The sequence below is a fragment of the Xenopus laevis genome, chromosome 7L, assembly GCF_017654675.1.
Source record: "Xenopus laevis strain J_2021 chromosome 7L, Xenopus_laevis_v10.1, whole genome shotgun sequence".
Lineage (NCBI taxonomy): Eukaryota > Metazoa > Chordata > Amphibia > Anura > Pipidae > Xenopus > Xenopus laevis.
This window is the reverse complement of record NC_054383.1, coordinates 107,567,025-107,591,702: the sequence shown is the minus strand read 5'-3', so window position 1 is coordinate 107,591,702 and position 24,678 is coordinate 107,567,025. Positions and strand designations below refer to the sequence as shown.

The 24,678-nt window shown below is 38.6% G+C and overlaps 1 protein-coding gene across 4 annotated transcripts in view; it reads right to left on the bottom strand.

The window, feature by feature from the left end:
• Nucleotides 1-24,678, bottom strand: part of mmel1.L (membrane metallo-endopeptidase-like 1 L homeolog) — a 100,524-nt gene that overhangs the window by 11,749 nt on the left and 64,097 nt on the right. For all 4 annotated transcript variants that reach the window (XM_041569453.1, XM_041569452.1, XM_018226166.2 and 1 more), the window contains 12 exons: nucleotides 23,795-23,931; nucleotides 22,563-22,656; nucleotides 20,672-20,800; nucleotides 17,427-17,525; nucleotides 15,797-15,880; nucleotides 13,513-13,616; nucleotides 10,611-10,669; nucleotides 8,629-8,748; nucleotides 6,777-6,910; nucleotides 6,050-6,115; nucleotides 5,534-5,629; nucleotides 3,206-3,282 (listed from right to left, as the gene is read on the bottom strand). In XM_041569453.1, coding sequence (XP_041425387.1) covers nucleotides 3,206-3,282; nucleotides 5,534-5,629; nucleotides 6,050-6,115; nucleotides 6,777-6,910; nucleotides 8,629-8,748; nucleotides 10,611-10,669; nucleotides 13,513-13,616; nucleotides 15,797-15,880; nucleotides 17,427-17,525; nucleotides 20,672-20,800; nucleotides 22,563-22,656; nucleotides 23,795-23,931 — 1,199 coding nt within the window. The remainder of the gene's footprint in view (nucleotides 1-3,205; nucleotides 3,283-5,533; nucleotides 5,630-6,049; nucleotides 6,116-6,776; nucleotides 6,911-8,628; nucleotides 8,749-10,610; nucleotides 10,670-13,512; nucleotides 13,617-15,796; nucleotides 15,881-17,426; nucleotides 17,526-20,671; nucleotides 20,801-22,562; nucleotides 22,657-23,794; nucleotides 23,932-24,678) is intronic.

Genomic DNA, 24,678 nt, shown 5'->3' with positions numbered 1-24,678 from the left:
AGCAATGGGGGCAGCCATTCATAGGAGAAAAGGCTCAGGTTACACAGCAGATAACAGATAATCTCTGTAGAACACAATGGTGTTATCTGTTATCCACTATTTATCCTGTGCCATATAGACTTTTTTCAATTTCTGCCATTGCTACTCAGCAGTTTGTTTATATGAACTATAGTAGTGTTTCTGAAGCAAACACAACAGTTTTACCAGTACAGGGCAACACTACATGATATTTTCATTACTTTAAAACAATTTCATTCGTTTTTTTTTTTTTTTAAGTTTTATTTATTTCCAGAGCAAGTGCAACATACAGGATAATGCATCTATACATATTAATAAAAGCAATTTGTGTTGAAGCCCTTTGCACTGAAATTTTTCCTATTTTAACCCTGGGAAAACAATGACAGACGGGAGAGAGAGGTACTAGAGAAACAGAAAGAAGGAAGGGAGGAAAGGAAAGAGAGAAGAAAGGCCCTGAAAAAAGAGGAGTCATACAAATAATTTGCCATACAAATGATATGTAACCATTCAATTATACACCTTAGGTAACGAGAGCAGTCATACATAGCAAACATTGCAAGTGCTCCATATTAAGATGACCCCATGAGCCAATCAAGCAAGGGTTGAGAGACATCTTGTTGCCTATTAGAATAGGAATCATTTTGCAAAATCCAGAGTGTCCAGACAGCATTGAATTGAGCAGGGCAACCCCAAGCAACAATTTCTATCGTTGGTGTTACTGTTCCTTTAAAGGAATTCTGTCACAGAAAAATATGTTTTTCTACAAAATGCATCATTTAATAGCGCTCCTCCAGCAGAATCCTGAATTAAAATCAGTTTTTTTTAAAAGAGCAAACAGATTTCTTTATATTTAATTTTGAAATTTGAGGGATGATATGTTCATACTTTCCCAGGTGCCCTCATTCATGTGACTTGCGCTTTGATAAGATTGATTTTTTAGGCTTGATTTTTCTGTCGGATCGAGAACTGCATTGGCTCATTGATGTGGTCCTCACTCTAACTTTTCGTAGCCCCTTCATTGGAGGGAAGATTTGTTCATTTGGCGAAATAGCCAAACGACCGAATCTTATAGTTTATGGCCACCTTTACACTGAGTATTAGAAACAATAGCTTATCTGAAAGGAGTTACACTGTGAAGTGCTGGCTCTTTCTGAAAGCACAACATCAAGCACAATGGCTTTAGATGGCTGCCTTCACACCAATATTATTTAACTAAATAAATACATTTATTGGTTCAAGAATACAATTTTAAACGACAGAATGAATTATTTAAAGGATACACAGTGTAATTTAGTAATTGAAAAAAAAAACACCCCAATAAAAAAAATGACAGTATCCCTTTAAGCTGAGAAATTATTTTTATTTAACACTGCTAATATTTCAGGCACATTGATGTTCTTTTCCAAAGAGATTAGTTTAGTACCTGAAGAGCAGGTGATGAAGTAACTTGTCCAAGCTCCCACGCAGATATTTTAAGATATCAACCAAAGAAGAGACAGAGGTAACAGAGGTAGCCGCTGAGACTTTCCAACCCAAAGATGCAAGATGCCATTTTGCTTAACAAATATGTATTTTCCCTTACGTCCCTGTACGGCAGCAACCATGAGATTTATTCTTTGCAACCTGCTATGTAGGACCATGAAGAGAAAAGGTTAATTAACCCCACCCATAAATAGGCACTCCCCCTAGAGATCACCAGTGTTTTTTTGTCCTACCTGCGTAGGAGAGTGAAGGTTTGTTGTCCGTTACTAATTATTTATTTTCTTTTCTTCTAGGGCTGTCAAGTTCCAGGTCTCCAGGAGACTTGATGACCATAGGATTGAACTACCCTAGGGGTAGAAGATCCAGAGGCTGTGAAGGGGTCTCTTTGGTTATGTTGTCCTCCATGAGGAATCTTTGTGCAGCCGAGGGTTTGCCTTCTTCAAACATGGAGACGACTACTCCACTGTGGGACGCATGGACGCCAGAACGCGCGCGCGACAAGACGCGCGCGCGTCAAAACGTGCGCGCGTCAGTACGTGCGCGCGTCAGAACGTGCGCGCGTCGGAACGGGCGCACGTACGCGATGACGTCACGAAGAGCGCCAATTACCAAATGAAAGCTGAGGCTATTTACAGGTATGCAGTGGTATTTTCAGCGCAGTTCAGACAAGGTCTGCAGATCTGCTGGTGATACTTTTGAACTGTCTCCTCTGCCTAGGCTGCAGCCTCTTGGGCAGGTTGTAAGATGTCCATCCCTCCTCAGCAAGAGATTCCTGTTGCTAAGAAGCATAAGAAATCGAAACACATTCAGTGTAGAGCTTGTGATACTCCGCTTCCTGATGGATGTGACAGGAGATTCTGCCAGGAATGTTTGGCGAGTTTAGCTCAGAAGGATACTATTACTCCCTCTACAGATTGGATTAAGGATGTTGTTAAGACCTCTTTGAAAGAGATTTTAGACCAGATGCGAGTTAATGCTGTTGCTGAAGCTCCTCCCTCATTAACCAATCACTGGTTTTTGGAAGATACGGAGGAAGATTCATCATCTGAGGAGGAGGATGAATTAGCTCTTTTTTCTGTTGAGAAGGGTCTAAAGGCTTCTAAACCATCTTTGGCAAGGTGGATTAAAGAGACGATTCAGATGGCATATATCAAGGAAGATCGTCTTCCTCCATTGCAGCTCATTCGACAAGAAAAATGTCCACGTCATGGGCAGAAGTCGCAGGAGTATCTATGGATAATATCTGCAAAGCAGCAACATGGAGTAACCCAAACACTTTTGTGCGACACTACAGGGTGGACATCTTAGCTGCTCAGGAAGCTTCCTTTGGCAGTAGGATCCTCCAGAGGGTGATGTAACCTTGGAACCCACCCTTATTGCTCGTTAGCTCTCATGGTTGCTGCCGTACAGGGACGTAAGGGAATGAGTAAATTTATACTTACCGTAATTTACTTTTCCCTTAGTCCCTACGGCAGCAAGAATTTCCCGCCCAAATAATAAAAGATATTAAGCATTAGGTGTTTACTCATTATTCACTGGTGATCTCTAGGGGGAGTGCCTATTTATGGGTGGGGTTAATTAACCTTTTCTCTTCATGGTCCTACATAGCAGGTTGCAAAGAATAAATCTCATGGTTGCTGCCGTAGGGACTAAGGGAAAAGTAAATTACGGTAAGTATAAATTTACTCAGTTTATTTGTACTCACCTGTATTTAAAAGGGCTGTGGACATCAGTCTTAATTGAATGCCTGGCATATTCTGGTCTATATGAACCACACCAAACCTAAGTGTAGAAAAATGGTTTTAGATCATCAGGAACCCTGAGAATTTCTATTTATGGATGGTGCTAGCCGATCCAGCCACACCCACTTTCACCTCCTCCACCAATACTAAAACTCTTTATCTTTCCTGAAGGCGACCTGGTGGTCCTATTGTTAAGAACATTAAGGGGCAGATTTATCAAGGGTCGGATTTCGAAGCAATGGGAGTTTTTTTAAAACTCCCATCATTTTGAAATTTGAATATAAAAAGACCAAGCGAAATGTATTTTAAAATCAAAGTTTTTCTCTGCGGGTGAATAGGCTGTATTCGATCGTTCGAATCGAGACTAAATGATAAATTTAGGATTTTTGATTTTTTTTTTTCAAATTCGAATCAAATTTGGACAATTCCCTAGTCGAAGTACACAAAAATAGCTCGATATTCAAATTTTTTTACTTTGAATTTTCAATTTGACCCTTGATAAATCTCTCCCTAAGGGTAACAGGGCAGAGCTTCTCACCAGACATTGCCACTTCATTAGCCGGACTCGGCATTATACAAAAAGCGCCGGAATATGGAAAGGCCATCTCCAATAGACTCACTTATAATTAAATAATTCAACTATTTAAAACATTTTTCCTTTTTCTCTGTAATAATAAAACAGTAGCTTGTACTTTATCCTAACTAAGATATAATTAATCCTTATTAGAGGCAAAACCAGCCTATTGGGTTTATTTAGTGTTGAAAAGATTTTTAGTAGACCTACGGTCTGGTGATCCAAATGACGTAAAGATCAGGAAAAACTCATGTCCTGAGCATTTTGGATAACAGGTCTCATACCTGTATAGGCAACAGCTTGGTGATCATTACATTATTTGGCTTGGACTAATTCTACCTTTTGGGGGAGTCCTTTGCTCTTTGTGTCTTCCTTACGTTAATAAAACTGATATTATATTAGCAGGTTGTTGTTAAGATCACACTGGTGTACAGTACAAAGTCCACTAACAAGTGAATGTGCTTCATTTGTTGAAAAAACAAACCAAAGTTGCTCGTCTCTAATGCCACAAAGCTATAATTATGTTTGACATTCAGAGCCTTTCAAATTACCCCAAGATGCTGAGAGCGATTGATTGTGACAGCGTTGTTTTGTTCTCTAAATCATCTGTACTTTTGCATTGTGCTGGTTTGCAGCCCAGACATTTTCTGACAATCTGGGATGTGCCAAGTCCTCTCTGAATGGCTCTGCCTGATGAGGAATTACATTCCTTTTTAATGCTCACAGCTAATTCATCACTGCTCTAAAATGCTCACTGATTAGCTAATTGTGTCTTTTATCAAGGGCTCAGCATATGAAACCTTTGCATAAATCGAAGCAAAAATTTCTCATGTGATAAGGGAAATGTGTGCCAGTAGACACAAACACGAACATGTGGACCCGTTTATTTACAGAAAAATGTTGCCAACAGAGGTAGATAACTGAACACATGTTCATACAATAAATGGATAATGTCTTATCCATTTCCTATTCATTAAAATGCCATCTGCAATCATTTGGTTGCCCTTTAAAAAGAATGAGAAGGGGGATCCTATTACCACGAGACGTTAGGTGCAAAGTATCACCATCCTCTATGCTCCACCCTGGAGAGTTTTTCGTTCCCCATGAATACAGCTATGCCTGAATTCAGGAGCACTGTATAATAATAATAATAATACAGGTATGGGACCTGTTATCCAGAATTCTCTGGGCCTGGGGTTTTCAGGATAAGGGGTCTTTCTATAATGTGTATCTCTCTACATTAAGAGGGTTATTTACTAAAACCCAAATTTATCTCATAATTAGAATAAAATAAGCTTGTCAAAACTCCCATGCCCGATTTTGCCTTATTTATTAATACTATAACTCAATAAAATTGAGCAAAAACCTGAATCGTACAATTGTTTTCAGACTTTTTTCCCCAATCGCTTGATTTTTTCAGGTTTTTGCCCAAAAACCCTGACTTTTTTTGGGGATTTTTGGGCTAAACCCAGTGCAGACCACGATAACTTCAAATTGTGATAGGTGCCTCTCCCATTACTTATACATGACCTTGACAGGTCTGAGATGGCGGATTTTCGGATTTGACCTTTTTGCAGCATAAATCTCGATAAATCAGTGGGGCGGGGCCATGATGTCAGTGGGCGGGGCTATGACACGGCGATCAGCGATTGGCCCGATCGCCGTGTCAATCAAGGGAATCCTTGATAACCTTTGTTATGGCAAAAGATATATTTACCTGTGCAAAATTCAGAAAAAAGAGTTGCTTGTGTGTAAGATCCAGTCCAGGTAATTGTGGTTCTTTTCCGTGTCTCTCCACCCATTTTAAATAGGCCTGCAAAGAACAATGAATGATTACAGTAAAGTTATTATTTGTTTGGGGCCAAGGTTTAGCTTGGCAACGTTTGCTTCATTCACACAATGAGGCTTATTTATTGTCTATAGAGCAAGGTGGAGAGGCAAAAAACATTTAAATGTAGCTGTTGACTTTTCCCAGATGGGGCTGGGGCTTGAATATTTCTAATGTAAATTGGTAAATAATAAATATTTATTAATATGTACAACTTTGAGAATATACTGACATACTAAATATGTGTTAAAAATGATAAATGAATAAAAGCAGGGTCAAATAAACCTCACTGTCCAAAATGAGAATTCCCAGTGTAGCACATACAACACAAATAATTTGACATTTCAATATCAAGCTGCTCTTGCCCAACTGTTTCCCTACCGTCAGCCCGATAACCTGATATACCTTATATGCCTGTCTGACACCACCGTTATCTGCAATGTTTTCTCCTAGTGTGATGATTCCACTGACCTGAAAACAAAGAACAGGTTATGGTTTAACAATTAGTGATGGGCGAATTTCCTGCGAAATGACAAAAAATTTGCGAAACTCGAATTTTGATGCAAGCGACTTTTCCGACGCACGTTCAAATATTGTTGATGCCGGCGAATTTTCGCAGTAGTTTAGTGAATATATTCGCCGATGGCGAAAAGCGGAAATTTGCCGTGAATTCGCATCTGGCTAATTTATCACTATTAACAATGCATTATACACATTTGTATGCAAAACGCAACTTTGACTGAATCCCTAGTACAGGTATGGGACCTGTTATCCAGAATGCTCAGGACCTGGGGTTTTCCAGATACTGGATCTTTCCGTAATTTTTGTCTTCATGCCTTAAGTCTACTAGAAATTAATTTAAACGTTAAATAAACCCAATAGGCTGGTTTTGCTTCCAATAAGGATTAATTATATCTTAGTTGGGATCAAGTACAATGTACTGTTTTATTATTACAGAGAAAAAGGAAATAATTTTTAAACATTTGGATTATTTAAATAAAAGGGAGCCTATGGTAAAATAATTCACTCTTTCACATTTAAACAAATTAGAGAGAGGATTTAATACAAGGCAATGTAATGGAAATAAAGCCCAGTTACGTCATACATGACATGTTACTATGGGAATACTTACATTCTGTCCCCCAGCCAGCTCCCACGTATAATTTCCATACTGATAAACCATACAACGGGACTGGTCCTTGAAATGCATTGCTGAGAAATTGCTCCACCAATCAAACATATTGCCATCTTTGTCAAAGTTTCTACCTATATTTGGAGAAAATAACAATAACCAGTAACTAAACTGATAATGTCAGAGAACATACATTACCCCCAGTCAGCAAACTTCTACTAAGGCCTTATCTCACTGTCTACTCCTTATGCTAAGCATACCTCCAAACATTTTGGAAGTAGAAAGAGGGACAAAAAGATTTCCAGCGTTGCAAACACTTTTGACCACGCCCATTTTTGGCCACACCTCCTAATTACTATGTTCATTTTACAAAATTTGGCAGGTTATGAAAGTTTGAATGTAATTCTGTGGTTTTTATGTGTTAGTACAGTTTTGCTAATGAAGGTGAATTGCTAGTCACAGTTTCCCCAAGAAACCTGCTTATCTTAAACTGTTGCAACTGCTTCTTTGCTTATCTTAAATTGTATCAAAAGTACACCTGCCACTAGTGATGTGCGGGCCAATACCCGCGGGTTCAGGCCAACCTCGCACGATTCTTCGCGGGTGGTGGGTTGAGCTCTTCTCCTGCACTTCCCGCCAGCCACCGTCAAATGCCGGCTTCTGACTTCCGGGGTTCGTCTTTTATAGACACTGTGCCTGCTCGCCCGACCCATTTGTGACCTCATCAGCAGGGCGGATCTATAAAAGCAACCCGGGCTAAGGGAGGGCGGGTTAGGGTTGGGGAAATCCTGACCCGCACATCACTACCTGTGACGTATTCTGGGCTCTCTGCCAAAAGCCAATTAAGGTTGTAATTTTGTATCTTCTTCTGGCTGTTCAGTGCAGGAGATCATAGAGAAAGTCTGGACTTTCCGTAACAATCCTGGACTGTGGGTTGAGCTGTCAAAATCGGGACTGTCCCGTGAAAAAGGGAACAGTTAGGAGGTATGGCTTTGTGAAAAACTGTAAATAACCTATGTGAAGGTAAGATGACTCTTCTAAACCAGCATTAGAACTGGATTCATTTCACATTCAGTGGCACCCTCAGCATTGGACTGGAGGTTTGGAGGCCCACTGGGACTTTCGCACCCCTCTGGGCCTTACTGCCCCAGCTGCAACCCCCTACAGGCCCCAGTTGCAACCCCCTCTACAGGCCGAATCCCCATCCGCAACCCCTCTCTGGGCCCCTGCACGTTCTTATCCTCTAGTTGCAGCTGCAACAGGGCGAGGAGGGGTAGATCATGTTGCAGAGCAGGCCTGTGTGGGCAGTAGACAGGTGCAGGTCTGGGTCGGCAGGGCCCATCAGGTTTTCACCCGGTGTCCTGCTGGCCCAGTCCGACCCTAAACACCCAGATGCCCCTAATTGAACCTATACTTCTGTTGCACTCTCTACAATTAAAATAAAGGGCTCCCTTTATGAATTGCACAGTGACATTGTGCAGTGCTGGAGTATGCCGGGCCTATAATGACACTGTGAAACACTGGTCCAACTGCAGCTGGGCAGTAACCAGTAGCAACCAATCAGCAATGAGATAGTTTAACCAGCTTTTAGGAAGAAGAATGAAACAAATAATTTAACGGAACATCAATCTCAGCTAAATCTCAGAATGATGTACCGTACTATTTTGAGATGCTAAACAATATGGTAAAACCATAAGCAAGTACATTGTAAAATTAGGTTTATTAAACTACAAACATTGTTTTTTCAATGCTTTTCCATCTCACATTGCACAAGTCGTTGTTACATGAAAGGGTGTCAGATTTAATTGATCTTAACTGATTACAGTCATTAAAAGTAATATTTTACTGATACCATTGTCGTCAAATCCATGGGTGATTTCATGGCCGATCACCATTCCAATCCCACCAAAGTTTAATGCTTGAGGCTGATGTTTATTAAAAAATGGAGGCTGGAGAATTCCGGCAGGAAACACTGAAAAAGAAATTTCCAAATCCACATCAAAGTAAACACTGACATGCCCGATTTTCATGATTTTTCTGGAATTTTCACCCGAAAACTCAGAAAACTTATGGGTATTGCCCGAAACCCAGTGCACATCAAAAAATCATTGGGACTTCTCCCATTGACTTATATGCAACCTCGACAGGTCTGAGATGGCGGATTTTCAGATTCAGACTTTTCCATCCTCGGGGTTTAATAAATTCCGAAAAATGTGTGATTTTTTAAAAGTCAGATTTCCTTATATTTCACAATAAGGGTTTTATTACTCCCTATATATTTCATAAGAGAATGGTAAATTAACCTATAATGATAAAGTAATGTGGGCAATACTGTGTACTTATAACAATATTCTATTGAGCTTGTGACATTAAATTATATATGTTATGGAAAAAACTCTCCAACTGCTGTTGAATTACATCTAAAACTATTAATTTCTGAGGCTTTTATTAAAACAAAATCTTTAAGTAAATTTATCCCATCATTTCCGTTGCATTCTATTATACTACAATAAGGGGGTTATTTACTAAAACTTGAATTTATCTCATATTTTTATTAAACTAAGCTTGACCAAACTCCCATCCACGGTTTTATCTTATTTATCAATAAAATAACTTGAAAAAGTCGGGTTGGGAAAAAACTTGAATCTTAAAATCGCCCAAAAAGCCCCAATAGTAAGAATTTTTCAGATTTATTTCAGATTTGACACCCAAATCACTAAGTTTTTTTCAACCCCCCGAATTTTTCAGATTATTGGATGAAACCCAACGCAGATCACAATATCTTCAAATTGTAAAGGGGACATCTTCCATTGACTTACACATGACCTCAACAGGTTTGAGATGGATTATTTTTGGATTCGGGCTTTTTGCAGCTTTGCGATATAATAAATCTCAAAAAATGTGAGGTTTTTTTTCTCCTCTAAAAATTCAAGTTTTAGCCCAAAAAAACTCGACCAGAAAAAGTCGAGTTTAGTAAATAACTCCCTAAATATTGGAAGGACTTTGTGTAATACTTCAAAGGGATATTGCAGCCTTTAGAAAATATTAAAAAAATATATAATGCCACTATGGAGCTGTGTATGGAGGCAACTGAAGATCCTTGGGGTTTCTTGCATCTTTAAGAATTACAACATGGTGAACTGAATCAAGGGCAGCTAATGAGGGAGTTAAAGGTTTGTTGGTGCTGTTGGTAATTTTGAGGGCTTAATCATGTGATGTGGATGAGAGATATTTGATGCTCGTTGGACATTCAAGAAAAAACAAGGCTGAATTTTAGTAAGTGCAGGAGCTCAAGAATGTTTCTTCGAAGGGCTCTTACGCTCGAGCGTTACCTGCGCTCCCCAGCGTTCCGTTTTTCTGCGTTCAGCCGCAGGGGAGTGCAGGAATAGATGCATTAAGCTTTTTTCAATGGGGCTGTACTCACACAGGCGCATGTAGGCGCTGAACGCAGGTTGAGACACAACATGCTGTATTTTTCCTGCGTTCGGCGCCTACACACGCCTATGTGAGTTAAGCTTAATGCGTCTATTCCTTCGCTCCCCTGCGGCTGAACAATGAAAAACGGAACGCAGGGGAGCGCAGCTTCAACCGCTCGTCCTAAAAGGATTGAATAGTGATGAGCTCAAAGCTGAGGATGGATATGTGTTGTGTAATAAGAGCATACACATTCTATCCAGCATTCAGTATCCATGTTTGCTACATATGGATGAGATAAAATGGTATGGAGCTAATTCTTATTTTGCCACAAATGTATTGATTTACATTAAACCTAAAGATAATAAATCCAGCAACAGACAATCAAGTTGTAATATAATTAGGTGCAATTGGACATACCTATTTGGTTTCTGTTAGGGGAATAGAAAGCGTCGGCCACGGCAGCACCAATTATCCAGCTAAAGAACAGAAAAGAGAGAAGAAAAATAAGTATAAGTATATTCTGTTCTCTTGCTTAATAAAGATAAATGACCATGAAAGGTATCCTAGAAACCAATCCACTGGGCAATGCCCTGCGACTTGCTGGCCTCGCTATGTAATCAGTCTCACATCATTAGACACATGATCATTTTTTTTAATTAAAAGACTTGTCTGAAATGATATTTTGTTTCTTCCCCAGAGGGATGTTATGACATTGGATGTTACAGATTACATTTGGCTGCCAAAACACTTTTTGCACTGAGGGATTCTGATCACTTTTTAATACTGCTGATGATTGCACAAATAACTTATGGAGCCACCAACAATTTTAACATTCTGAAAAAAAAAATCACAAGGAGAAAATAAACTATTGTCTGACCGTAATTACTTATTAGGAGCTTTGTTTAAATCCTTTCTGCCTGCACAAACCCCTGATTAACCACTCTTTTCTTTGAACCTCTTCTGCATCATGCAGGATACACAGGCTCCTTGCAGTTGTTTCTAGGGATGGGTGAATTTTTTCACCTTGTTTTCGCCCATAGACTTGTATGGCATTGTGCTTCAAAAAAAAAAAAGATGCGCGTCAAAAAACATTTTTCTTTTTGGCGAAAGGAAACGGGTCAAATTCGCCCATCCCTATTTTCCATTTGGCATTTAAGGGAAAAATGTAATAAAAGTCGCAAACTTTGGTCCAGGTTCATTAGCCCATGGTTTAACTTGTCGGGTGCTGGAAAGCTAGTTTCTGATTGCCGGAAAGTATTTAATGTTGGTGTTTAACCTCACCAATTACAAGAGCTAGAAAACTTGATTCCCAGAGCCTACAAACTGGGGGAGCATTTACTTAGTGCAGTGCTGGTTGCAAAGGGCAAACAAAATCTGGCGTGCTTTCTTCACTTTGCAGTCTACCCTGCACCTTAAAGTGATTCTGTTATGATTTTTATGGCATTGATTTTATTCCTAAATTACACTGTTTACACTGCAAATAATTCACTCTACCATATAAAATGTAATTCCTAAAACAACAAGTGGAGTTTTTTAGTTGTAATATTGATTATGGTCATGTGATTTCAGAAAAGGCCAGTGCTGCACTATGGAACTGATTTCTAACAGGCTTTTGTTTCTCTTAATCAATGTAAATGAAGGTATCACAGTAGAACCTGGATTTTTACTTTTGAGTGCTGTTCTTAGATCTACCAGGGAGCTGTTATCTGGTTACCTTGCCTTTAGTCTGCTGAAGGGCTGCTGGGGAGGAGGGGGTGATATCACTCCAAATTGCAGCACAACAGTAAAGAGTGACTAAAGTTTTTCAGAGCACAAGTCACATGACTGGGGGCACCTAGGTATCTGGCAATATGTCCAGCCCCATGTTAGATTTCAAAATGAAACATAAAAAAAAATCTGTTTGCTCTTTTAAAAATGGATTTCAGTGCAGAAGTCTGCTGGGGCAGCACTATTAACTGAGACATTTTGAAAATACATGTATTTCCTTGACAATATCCCTTTAAAATGTCTGCAAGCCTTAGAGCTCAAAAAATAGAGCATGTGGCCCTGCATTCCCCCATGAATACAGCAATGCCAATGTACAGCAGCACTTTATTCATGAGGGGCAGGCAGGGAGAGGCATGTAGGTGTCCCTCCATTCCAGCTCCTACCCATCATTGAAGGAAAACTATATCCCTCAAATGAATACTTGAGCAACATATAGTTTAAATCATATTAAGTGGCATATTAAAGAATCTTATCAAACTGGAATATATATTTAAGTAAACATTGCACTTTTACATCTCTTGCCTTAAACCACCATTTCGTGATGTCTCTGTGCTGTCTCAGAGATCACCTGACCAGAAATACTACAACACTAACTGTAACAGGAAGAAGTGTTGAAGCAAAAGACAGAACTCTGTCTGTTAATTGGCTCATGTGACCTAACATGTATGGTTTGTTGGTATGTTTGTGAGTACAGTGAATCATACGATCCCAGGGGGCTGCCCTTATTTTTTAAAATGCCAGTTTTCTATTTATGATTACCCAATGGCACATACTACTAAAAAAGTATATTATTATGAAAATGGTTTATTTACATGAAGCAGTGTTTTACATATAAGCTGTTATATGCAATATACTTTTATAGAGACCTACATTGTTTGAGGGGTATAGTTTTCCCTTTAACATAAGCAAGTTAGGGAGTGTTGGCACCCTATGGCAGTAAAGGAAAGGATGCATTGAACCCACTGACTCTTCACTCTATACCTAGTGCCAAATTTCTAATACACTGCTAGGAGCTGAGGGCAGCCAGTCCCTGGACACAAATGCTTTTTTGATTAAGCACTAAAGGGGCGTGCTATTGCTCCCTTATTACGCTTGCATTTGTGTTTGAGATCAAAGCAGATGGCCTCTACTCGCTGTAATATGCTGGTAATGCAAGAAAAGCCAAGGGGCTCTCTGATTTTGGACTGTCCTGACTAAATAGACACAACAGAAATAATTTAGGTAGTTTTTCATATCTTATCACACTGGACATATAGACAGTTGTATTCTTTTCCTCCTACTGTGCAAATTATGAGCATGGAATTTCTACTATAGGATAGTGCTGTCCATATAAAATAGGCTGTTGTCCTATAAGATCAGGCAAACCATATATATATATATATATATATATATATATATATATATATATATATATATATATATATATATATATATATATATATATATATATATATATATATATATATATATATATACAACAAAGAACAATGTCATTAAATCAAATTATTTGGATTGCTTTGAGAACAAAATGTCAGTATCGGAATATACTCACGCATCTTGGTCAACTGGTTCTCGGAGCTTTTTCAGGCTCTTTTGTGCTCCGCTCTTTAAGATTTCTAAAATATTTTCAAAATACTGATACTCACTGAAGTTCAGCTGTGAAAAGAGGTAAAATCATTGTAGATCGTAATATTCCGAGATGTCTGTCAATTTCAAAATATTTTTAACCTTTAACCATGTTATGGAATGTCCAGTTCTTGGCAACTTTGCCATTGTTATTCTTGTTAAAAAGTTTACTTAAAAGTAACTCCCCCTGTAAACCAATATTGGTGCAGTTTGCGGCTACAATGCATTTGGCACCATCACAAGTGACCTTTAAGCTCAATGTTAGATAAAGACTACAGTCAGAATATACCCACTCCATTTTAGCCAATGAGTGATAATCAGATGCAGCAAATAATTAGGGGTTTGGCAGAACATAGTGGATCACTCACATTACATAAATATTATTAGGGCAGAGAAAGAATCCGTTGAACACAAACCAATGAAAATTGCGTAGCCAATAAAATATTCTTTTTGTAGAGGACCCAAGTAAATTTTAACTGCAGGCTGTCCCATAGCCCTCGGCCCTTTTGGAGCTCTGAGATATGGCTGTGGTGGTTCTTCCATAAAAAGCACCTAATAAATTATACAAATATTGCAGAATAATTTGATTTAGACAGGGTTCTTGGAAGTACTATTCTAGAGAGCTAATCTTTTGTAGCTTAGCCAAACTGCTTTAGGAATCATCTTGTTGGCTCATAGTGAGATGATATATATATATTGTCTTCTTATGCTTTACAGCAAAAGCCACTCACTCATTGAGTGGGAAAGGCAAATTGTATCTGCAGACCTCCAGCTGTCACTGAAATACCCAAGTCCCAGAGTCACCTGACAAAATATTTAAGATTCAGACAATCTGTCTGGACTGGATCAGAACAACGTTTCCTCTAAGTCATGGACACACACACACAAAAACATTACTCTTCTAGTCCTGTAAAAAGGATACGTTAAGAACATGTATACACCCCTATTATGTAGTTCTCACACTGTCTCCCTGTTATGACAAATATGCAAATCCTGGCCCTGCCTGCAAGTATGCCATGAATTGTAGCCAAAGAAAGTCTTCTGGTCCACAGCTCTCTCTCCTCACTGGCTCATATATCTCAAGTTATACCAGTTAGACAATGCCCTGTTTTTTTAACCAAAAAGTAACACATATGGGTATAGCTTGCCCCACATCCAGAAGAGGCAGGACACAGCCAGAAAATGGGCATGGACACTTTTTTAATAAGCTTCTGAACAAGCTGTGTCTTGTGCCTCATACACCAGGGTAAACATAACTGCCAAAGTGATACTGTGTACATGAGTAGACAAAACAATCTTTTTGTGCTCTATTGTCGTGGGTTCAGATGAAAAGCTCTTCTCGCACTCCCTGGCCTTCGTGTTGATTGCCCGGTGCACGGTGACGAAGGGGTCGGCACCCTCCAACAGCAAATGGGTAAGAAATCACTGGCACTCAAAGGGCAGGTGTAAGCAGGGACAATCCCTTGCGTTTATTGACAGAAAATGCAACGTTTCGGGGGCAGACCCCTTTATCAAGCATGATAAATGGGTCTGACCCCGAAAAGTTGCATTTTCTGTTAATAAACACAAGGGATTGTCTCTGCTTGCACCTGCCCTTTGAGTGCCAGTGATTTCTTACCCTATTGTCGTGGGTGCAATCCTATGCTCTAATTGCACATGAACCCTCATATCCAAATTTGTTACATTCCCCAGATTCAATAATCTATAAATACTTTTTACTAGAAGCCAAATGTTAATTCAATTTTCTTGAGAAAGTTAAAGAATAGCCACAATATGGTAAATAGATTAAAAGGACACACTGGGAGCGCTGTGTGTGCCCTGAGATAGCAGATTATCTGATGCTGAGTTCTTGGTTTAACAGCTGTTGCCTGATAAAGGTCTACATCATATGGAAGGGCCAAATGTTCCAGCAGTCTATACACCTATTTATTAGCACCATGTGTGACCTCTAATAGCCAGCAGCTATTAAATACTTAATTACTCAATCCGCTTACACAGGACATGTAAAGAGGGCATGTCATATTCAGCCACCCAGCTGTTTTTGAACTGCTATCATCCCAATGATGTTCTACAACAGATACAAACTATTCTATGATCACACTGAATATAAGGATTTTCACACTGGGCTTCTCAGGAATAAAAAAAAGTCCAGGGGGAGATGGTTTTAACATAAATAAACCAGCAGAGCTTTGTTGTCAACGTGAACTTACAGCTGCTGTTTCCTGATCCAGTTTATCATTATGATCTTCCAAAATATAATCAGGGTAGCCAATCTGTTCTTTAATTGACAGTGCCTACAAAGGAACAGAGGAGTGAGAAGAACATAAGATCAAGCAGTGCTTCAGTGCTCACATAATCAAACATTTGGTCTTTCAATTACCACTACAAGCAGCAGCCTCCAAAATGTTTCGCATTGCCATAGATGATTTCAGCTGTCAACAATAGGGGGCCCATTCACTAAGTTCGAGTGAAGGAATAGAGGAAAAATAATTAGAATTTTGAATGTTTCTTTTTGGCTACTTCGAATACGACCTTCGAATCGAACGATTCGAACTAAAAATCGTTTGAATATTCGACCATTCGATAACCGAAGTACTGTCTCTTTAAAAATTTCTTCGACCCCCTAGTTCGCCACCTAAAACCTACCGAGGCCAATGTAAGCCTATGGGGAAGGTCCCCATAGGCTTCCTAACAATTTTCTGATCAAAGGATAATCGTTCGATCAAACGAATTGCGCAAAATCCTTCGACTTCGATATTCGAAGGATTTTAATTCGGCAGTCGAATATCGAGGGTTAATTAACCCTCGATATTCGACCCTTGATACATCTGCCCCTAAATGTGTCCAATGAGCTTAAACTATTTTTCTTGCTACTAATTGTTGTGGTGATCAAAATAACGTTTTGAATGCCCATGAGTCCCATGAGAGATAGAAGAATTACAGCCCCATTATTAAACCTAAAATTTGGCACAGACATGATTAGAGTCTTCTGTGACCTGAGATATAAGATGGTTTTGAAATGTGAGCTGTAATGCTGGTTTATCAAGACCCCACTGGAGTCTGAATGACACGCAAGTTGGGGAACAGGGAGCAGGTGTTATGCAACATACCCTCCCCCCTCTTAAATACTTAAATAAATAATGGGGCTGCCAAATGCAGGTAATAGTGTATTAAAAAGGGTTCCATGTAGGGATGCACCAAATCCAGGATTCGGTTCGGGATTCAGCCTTTTTCAGCAGTATTCGGATTCGGCCGAATCCTTTTGTCCTGCTGAACCGAATCCTAATTTGCATATGCAAATTAGTGGCGGAGAGGGAAATCACGTGGCTTTTTGTCACAAAACAAGGAAGTAAAAATGTTTTTCCCTTCCCACCCCTAATTTGCATATGCAAATTAGGATTTGGTTCGGTATTCGGCCGAATCCTTCGTGAAGGATTCGGGGGTCTGGCCGAATCCAAAATAGTGGATTCGGTGGATCCCTAGTTCCATGTGCAACCTGTAGCAATGCTTTAACCAAGGGAAAACAGCAGACAAAAGGAAGCATTGTCCTCAGCAAATGATGTAAATGATGCTTTTGTGATCCTGTAACATGTATGATCGTTTTCCAGCACTTTTTAATACACGCATACTTAAAAACGTTAACAGAAGCCAACAGATCAGGCTCACATCCTCTCTTTTGATCACATTTACACGAATTGTCTAAAAAAAGAACCCATAAGCAACTTCACTGAACAGTCCACTCTGCAGTTCACATATGGTAAATCCGATTTCAACATTTGAATGATGTTTACAATGTTCAGAAACCGCCCACACTAGGAACAGATTGTTTGTTGTACTCGCCTTCTCACGTGCTTTATCTTTAGATGTTTCATCCATCCACTGTAATTCATCCAAGGTCTCAATAAATGCTTCACGGACTTTATTTATGAGGTCGCTGATCTGAGAAAGTCCAACAGGCACAAACAATAAAACGAAGGCAACACATAACAGATTTGATGTTATTTTTAGTTGCAGTTAATTAATTTGACCCTATGTGTACCAGATGATTTTCCAAATGCATTCATGTTAAATGCCAGACTTTTTGTGCTTATGTAGAAGCATTTTCTGGGGGGCAATTTACTTTGTATTTTTACAGGACAGTCTTATTGTGAATTGCCTGAACATTTATCATAATTTTCCCTTATATAGCAAGATATATAACTATCAATACATAAAATACAGCTACGGTAATATATGTTTTTTTATTATAACTTTCCACAACAGAAACAAACATATTTTATTGCCAAAAAGGTCCCGAAAATGAAGCCTGAAAACCACAAAATTCTAGAAAGTTTTTACAATGGGTAAATATGTCTATTTACTCCAACCACCACACTTTCTTTTTCTAAAATTAACATATTTTTAAATATTTTTTAAAATAAAATGTACACATATTTTTAAATAAAATGTTCTGTATAGGAACTAATTTCATTTTATAGCATCCTATCCTCTGCTTGTTCTGGGCTACAATAAAATATTATAAACTTGAATGGCCAGTCTTCTGAATAGTTTGATGCCCAATATGTATAGTTTTATGCAACTTTAAAAGAGAACAAAAAAAAATGTGCTTCTTTTTCGTGACTACTGCAAACACAATAAAATGCCTGCATTGTATTTGTCTTGAAAGCCCCTAATCAGAAGTTGACCCTATAAAAAACATTCTAGCAAATGCATAGTAGGTACATAGGTACAAGTATAAAACACCAGAATTACAAAACCACAACATGTAGAGACCAAAATGAATATTGTACAAACAAAATGTTTATGGGCAAAAAACAAGTAATCAATAGCAATTAAGAAAGCAGCAGAATCACTATTCAATAAATCCAATCACCCAAGGGTGATCATGCACCGGGGGTCACTCGTTCCCCTGTTCTTCTAATTACTGCAGTGGGGGAATGGCACAGAAGTAAATTATTATCTGAGCCTGTTCACAGTTGGGAAGGGAGAACTATTTGCCTTTCCATATAAGATGTTTCCCTACGAGATCCTGATTGGATTGGAGTGTCAAGTAACCCTAATCTTTAAAAGTTGGAGTCACAATGTGTTTGGTCTCTCTCCCCACTTGCTGGAGTCCAGACTACCTGAAATATCTGGGAAGTGATGGTATTTGAACTGAGATCCAGCAAATGAACAGTTAGCTGTTAAAGTACCACTGGTGCCCAAGTTATTGAAAGATCAATATTAGTGATGTCAATGTTGATAACCCTTCCTCCATACTTTCAATAAGGGTCCATCTGACAGAAATAGTAGCATATAAACCATGGTCTATGGGAGTGGCAGTTTACCAGATCTAAAATGCGTAAGAAAAGGCACTGACCTCTATACCACAGAGGTACAGGTCCAAAATAGCATTAGACTTGGTATGAAAAAGTATTTTGGGTGCTTTGAGGCAATTTCTTGCAGGGATAAAGCGCCATGTGTGCCCTTAAGTTTTTCTTATATCCTCAGCCTGCTTAACAGTTATTACTGATTTACAAAAAGACCACTAATCCCACAGACAGCTAAAATGCATTCCACTGAAAGTGGCAGAATAAAATCTATTACCTTGTGCTATTAAAAAAAGTTCCATATATCTCAACACAAATCTAATTAACATTTGACATTTACATCAGAATTTAAATAAAATCTTGTTTTTCGCATTCTCGTTTCTATTTTTCTGTACTTTATCTAATTAATATATTCAGGTTAAAATGCCTTTAATCTTGTCTGGCTTATGTGGACTTCAGCTCATAGAAAAACACAAGGCCGGGTTGTGTATCAGGTTGCAACAATTAATACATTCTATAGAAATTGCTGTCATACTTTTTCCAGTTCAAGAAAAAAGACACACGTCCATCAAGTTCAACCTTTTTACTTTTTTTAAACTGCCAGTTGATCCTGAGGAAGGCAAAAAATCCCATCTGAAGCCTCTCAAATTTGCCTCAGAGGGGGAAAAATTTCCTTCCTGACTCCAAAATGGTAATCGGACTAGTCCCTGGATCAACTTGTACTATGAGCTATTTCCCATAACCCTGTATTCCCTCACTTGCCAAAAAGCCATCCAACCCCTTCTTAAAGCTATCTAATGTATCAGTCTGTACAACTGATTCAGGGAGAGAATTCCACATCTTCACAGCTCTCACTGTAAAAAAATCCCTTCCAAATATTTAGGCGGAAAATTACCTTGCAAGTCCTATGTGTACCAAGACTGCTGGGTCTTCCCCAGCCCCTCCCAATAATCTGTCCACTCGTTCCACCACATGCCGAACCCTAGCACCAGGCAAGCAGCAGACTGTTCGGCATGAAGGGTCCTTATGGCAGATTACCCTATCCACCTTTCTAATAATTGAATCCCCTATAACTAGAACCTGCTTTTCCTTCCTTGCACTCCCCCCCCACCACCCATATTAGAGCCACTGCCTCCCAGGGTGCTCTGAGAGTCAGCCTGCTCCATACATGCCAGTTCAGAGCTTTCCTCCACAGCATCTTCAGCCAAAATGGTGAATTTGCTGTTTTGTACAAGCTGTGGACCAGCCCCCCTACCCTTCTGTCCCCTACTTCCACTCCTGGCTGTCACAAACCTTCCTCCCTCATTAGCCTCCACTGTCCCTTCTCCTCCCCCCACTCCACTAGCCCCTGCCAGTGGTTGCTGTGCGAGCCTCCTTTCCTCCCCCAAGTTTGCCGCTGCCCTCAGTGCTGCAAGTTCCCTCCTTAGAGTCTGCAGTTCAGATTCCAAGATGAAAATGTAAATACATGTAAAAACTGCATGGAACTACTAGTCCAACACCACATACATGTGACAAGACACACTGAGTAATTCCAGCAAACCCACTTGCACTCACTGTTCCAAGCCCCCCAGTTACTCCAGGAAAGACAGGGATATTGATAAGTTCCAAACCGTTTCAAAGAATGGGAAAATCAGCTTTCAATAAACATTCACAAAAATAACTATGGTGTTTAATGCTCTTTTATTCATATATTGCATTCTGACTATTATTAGCCCCTCCATGTAGTAATGATAGTGCTGCATAAATGGATAGTATACTAATGGAAAGGTTACATACCATCCTCTTGCTCTCACCAGCAAATGTTTCCTTGACATACATGGCCCCCACAGCATTCTCCATGTTACTGTTGACATAGCTTACGCATTCTCTCCAGCGAGCTTCTTCCAATGTTGTTCCATAGAGTGCCTGCAAAGCAAAGCAGTATTCTTTAGTAAAGTTTGCTATCTAGAGCAGTGATCCCCAACAGTGGGATCATGTTGCTCACCAACACGTTGAATGCTGCTCCTCTTGGCTTCAAAGCAGGTGCTTATTTTTGAATTCCAGGCTTGGAGACAACGTTTGATTACATCAAAACTGGGTTTACTGCTTCCAGCCCACATATAAATAGCCAATCACAACCCCCCAGGAACTTTTTTCATGCTTGAGTTGCTCCCCAAGTCTTTTTACATTTAAATGTTGCTCATGGGTAAAAAAAGATTGGGGATCCCTGATCTAGAGGATCCAGTGAGTATTTCCTGTCACCTAGCTGCCGATGAAATGGTTGTAATCAAATGTATATATGTGCAAATTAAGATTAAGAACCTTTTGTGGGGGATCCAAGTGTTTCATAGGGAAAGTGGCCCCGACATTAACAGCATCACTTTCCAATATAATACAGATATAACTTATTAATACAGATACACTTATTTTCCCTCCTTGGAATGTTTTCTTCATGGTCACAGATACCACTCTGTGGGTATAGAATGGTCATATGTCTTCACTGGATACTATTAATCACATGGAAGGTTATGACAGTGTTTTACTCCAGTGTTTTCTACTAATTCTACTAACTAATATTTACTAATTTTCTAATAAGTTCAATTTAGATATAAAGTTCCAATATATACAAAGTTCTAATGTAATGCAACTGAGAGCGTGTATGGGGAAGTTATGTTGTTTCTACAGTTGATTTGCTAATAATTATACAAACATATATGATCTTGTTTAGCTGCAAATTTACAGTTAAATATATCAAATAGAGAACAGTAACCCATGGCAACCACTTTTTGCTTTTATTATTTTACTTGTTACTAGACCTGGAGCAAACATTTCACCTGGTATTAAAATCTATGCAGACCGGTTGCCTGACCATGTTCTTCCTTTCTATTTCACCAACGTATGTATCTTTACTTGAAGAGAAAGCTGCTGCTACTTTTAATTTAAAACATAAATCACTACCTAAATATACTGTATATTACTTATATGTTAATAAATGCAATCATGAAAGTCTGATATTTTTGCCTTTTTCTGGTGCATTACATACATGTTACATATGCTGACAGTTACTTCTGCCATTGTATAACATGTTGATAAAGGCACTTATTTTCCAGTGAAAATAAACCCACATTGTCCAACTGCATCTATAGTGGAAATCATTTATTTGTCTGGATAAACTACTTTGTGTATATACAGGTATTGGACCTGTTATCTAGCATCCTGCACGCTCACCTGGAAATGAAAGGAGGAGGAAGCAGGAAGGCAGAAGGCATTAATGGGGGAATGTAATAAAAGTCGGCAACGGAGAAATATTCGCAATAACAAATTTGCCTTTGTGCGAATTTTATATAGCCTGTGCGAACCCGGAAACTGTTTAGCGACCACTTCTGACAGTGGAAGAAGGTTTGTGAATTTTATAGTTGGCGCAAGTGCGCAGTGAATGTGATAAAACTTCTTACTGAAAAAGTTATGTTTGCTCCAAAAGATTACGACACCTTCAAGCACTTCTTAAAAGTGGGCAATGCGCCATTAAAATTCGCAAAGTAATAACAGTTTAAGGAAGAGTATTACATTAGGAAATTAGACTTTTTATTCTAATTTTTGCTAATTGTTTTGCTATGTGGGACTTTTATTACATTCAAACATAATTATTCTATTAAATTGTAATTTTTCTTTAAGAGAATAAAGCTACCTTTCTGTAGCTGGCTCGAGCATCTTTGTATCTTCTGCTGAGGCTACTGACTCTGTCAATTACCATTCTCCAGACAAGGTAATTCTGTAAAGTGCTAAAATATGAACAGAACATGTTGTTAAAACAACCGCGCATTGTTTAGATCAATATTTTGACAGCTGAGTTGTGTTGGCGCTAAATATACAATTGCTTTTATCTATAAATCTCACACATTCGTATTTTAATGAAGTAAAACACAGCTGTCCTTAGTATAAAATTGGTCATGAAATCATATATCCATAAACCACAATTTGTTCCTATATATAAAAGTGTGACCTGTAATCTGCACACACCCATTCACATGCAGAAACATGTAATATAATCTGCTCACAAGTCATGCTCACAGACACATGTAAAGAGTCATTTACACCCTTAAGTGACTTACTATGAACTCTACACTAAAAATATGAATACCTTGAAAATCTCTAAAATTTTCTAAAGAGTTTTTCCGACAATTCCTAGCAGAAAAAAAATACGAAAAAGTCCAAATCGATTTAAAATGGTCCAACCACAAATGTTTGGAGATTCATGGAAATTTTTTTAATTTCGATGGGTAAATGGGCTCCTAAGTGTTGTTTTTCCTGCCATATTGTTTTTTTTTACACTAAAAGAACCACACTCTAATATGCCAGAAACAACAGGATCTAGGCTCCAACAATTTTCACTGAAACTTGTGTCCGATTTTAAAAAACGTGCACACACAGGCATGTCTGGGTGCAAATGCAGTGGGAATAAAGTACCCCCTCTTTTAAAATATAAGGATATTATAAGTTACAGAGGAATTCCATGACCATATAAAAGCACAAGGTCAAAGGCAGAGTGTTTTTATACAGGTCATGGAACTCCAAGGTGACTTCAAATATCCTTATATTTTGCAACAGAGGGTAATTTATTATAATACACACGTTTCAGTGAGACACGTGGCAGAAATGATATCACTAAACTCTGATTATAACTGATGACATCACTAAGCACCATTTATAAGGATATAATTTACAGGATATTCATGGCTCTTGTGTATTATATATACAGTATATATTATATATATATAGAGATATATATATGTGGGCCGAAACGTTGCATGCACGAGTGATGATTTAATAAAATCTTTTGTGACACAAGTATCTGGAGTGCGGGTCCATCTATAAAAATTATATATATATATTAAAACCTTGAACGTTTGATCAGTTTACCTTGCAGAATAGTTGGAAAGAACATTTTTGAGTTGATGTAGATAAGGTACCCCATATACCACAACTTCTTCTTCGGCTTGAAGCTGGATATTCACAGAGGACATGACTTCTTGTATGAAGCTGGTCCAGTTAAAATCCTAATGAGGAACAGTACAATTGTCACAATGAATACTTTATAATGCTAATGATATGTTATCAATTTAATTGTAATTCGTCAAAATGAAGAAATAGCGAACATAAATGTTTTTACTAATATACATCATGGGATAAAGTATGCTCATGTTTTGTATGTGTTTCAGCAGATAGTGCCCATAGTTTTTTGGGGGGCTCAAGTTCCTGTGCATGCACTGATAAAATGTGTTTGCAAATATGGATTACAGGACACGGTTTTTATGCTGTACTTAAGCACATACAAGGCATCGAAGCTCTAAGAGCAATGAGGAAGCCAGTAACATTTACATGATTATAAACTGATTGTGGGTAATTATTTGTATTGGACATATTGCACCTTAATCATAATTCTGCTTCAAATACTGTACCATGTCAGTGAAAATAATTCACTTTATAATTAAAAAAAAAACTTCATCAATTGGCCAGATGACTTAATAATCAGCTATTATTCCTATCAGGTTGCTGGCAGGCAGGGACCATAGAAGTACATGATTTTCTGTCTCCCCAGCATGGAGCCTTCCTATGCTATATGTTTGATATCAAATTAAAGGAGAAGTAAACCCCTCAAGAGAGTCTTAATCTAATACCCCCCCCCAACTCCCTGCTTTCTCCCTGCATAGTCCACTACTTTAAAAAGTGTCACAGCAAGTTGCACAGACCTTTCCATGCAGAGTAGCGAAATTTACGGACACAATTTCTGATAACTTCGTATC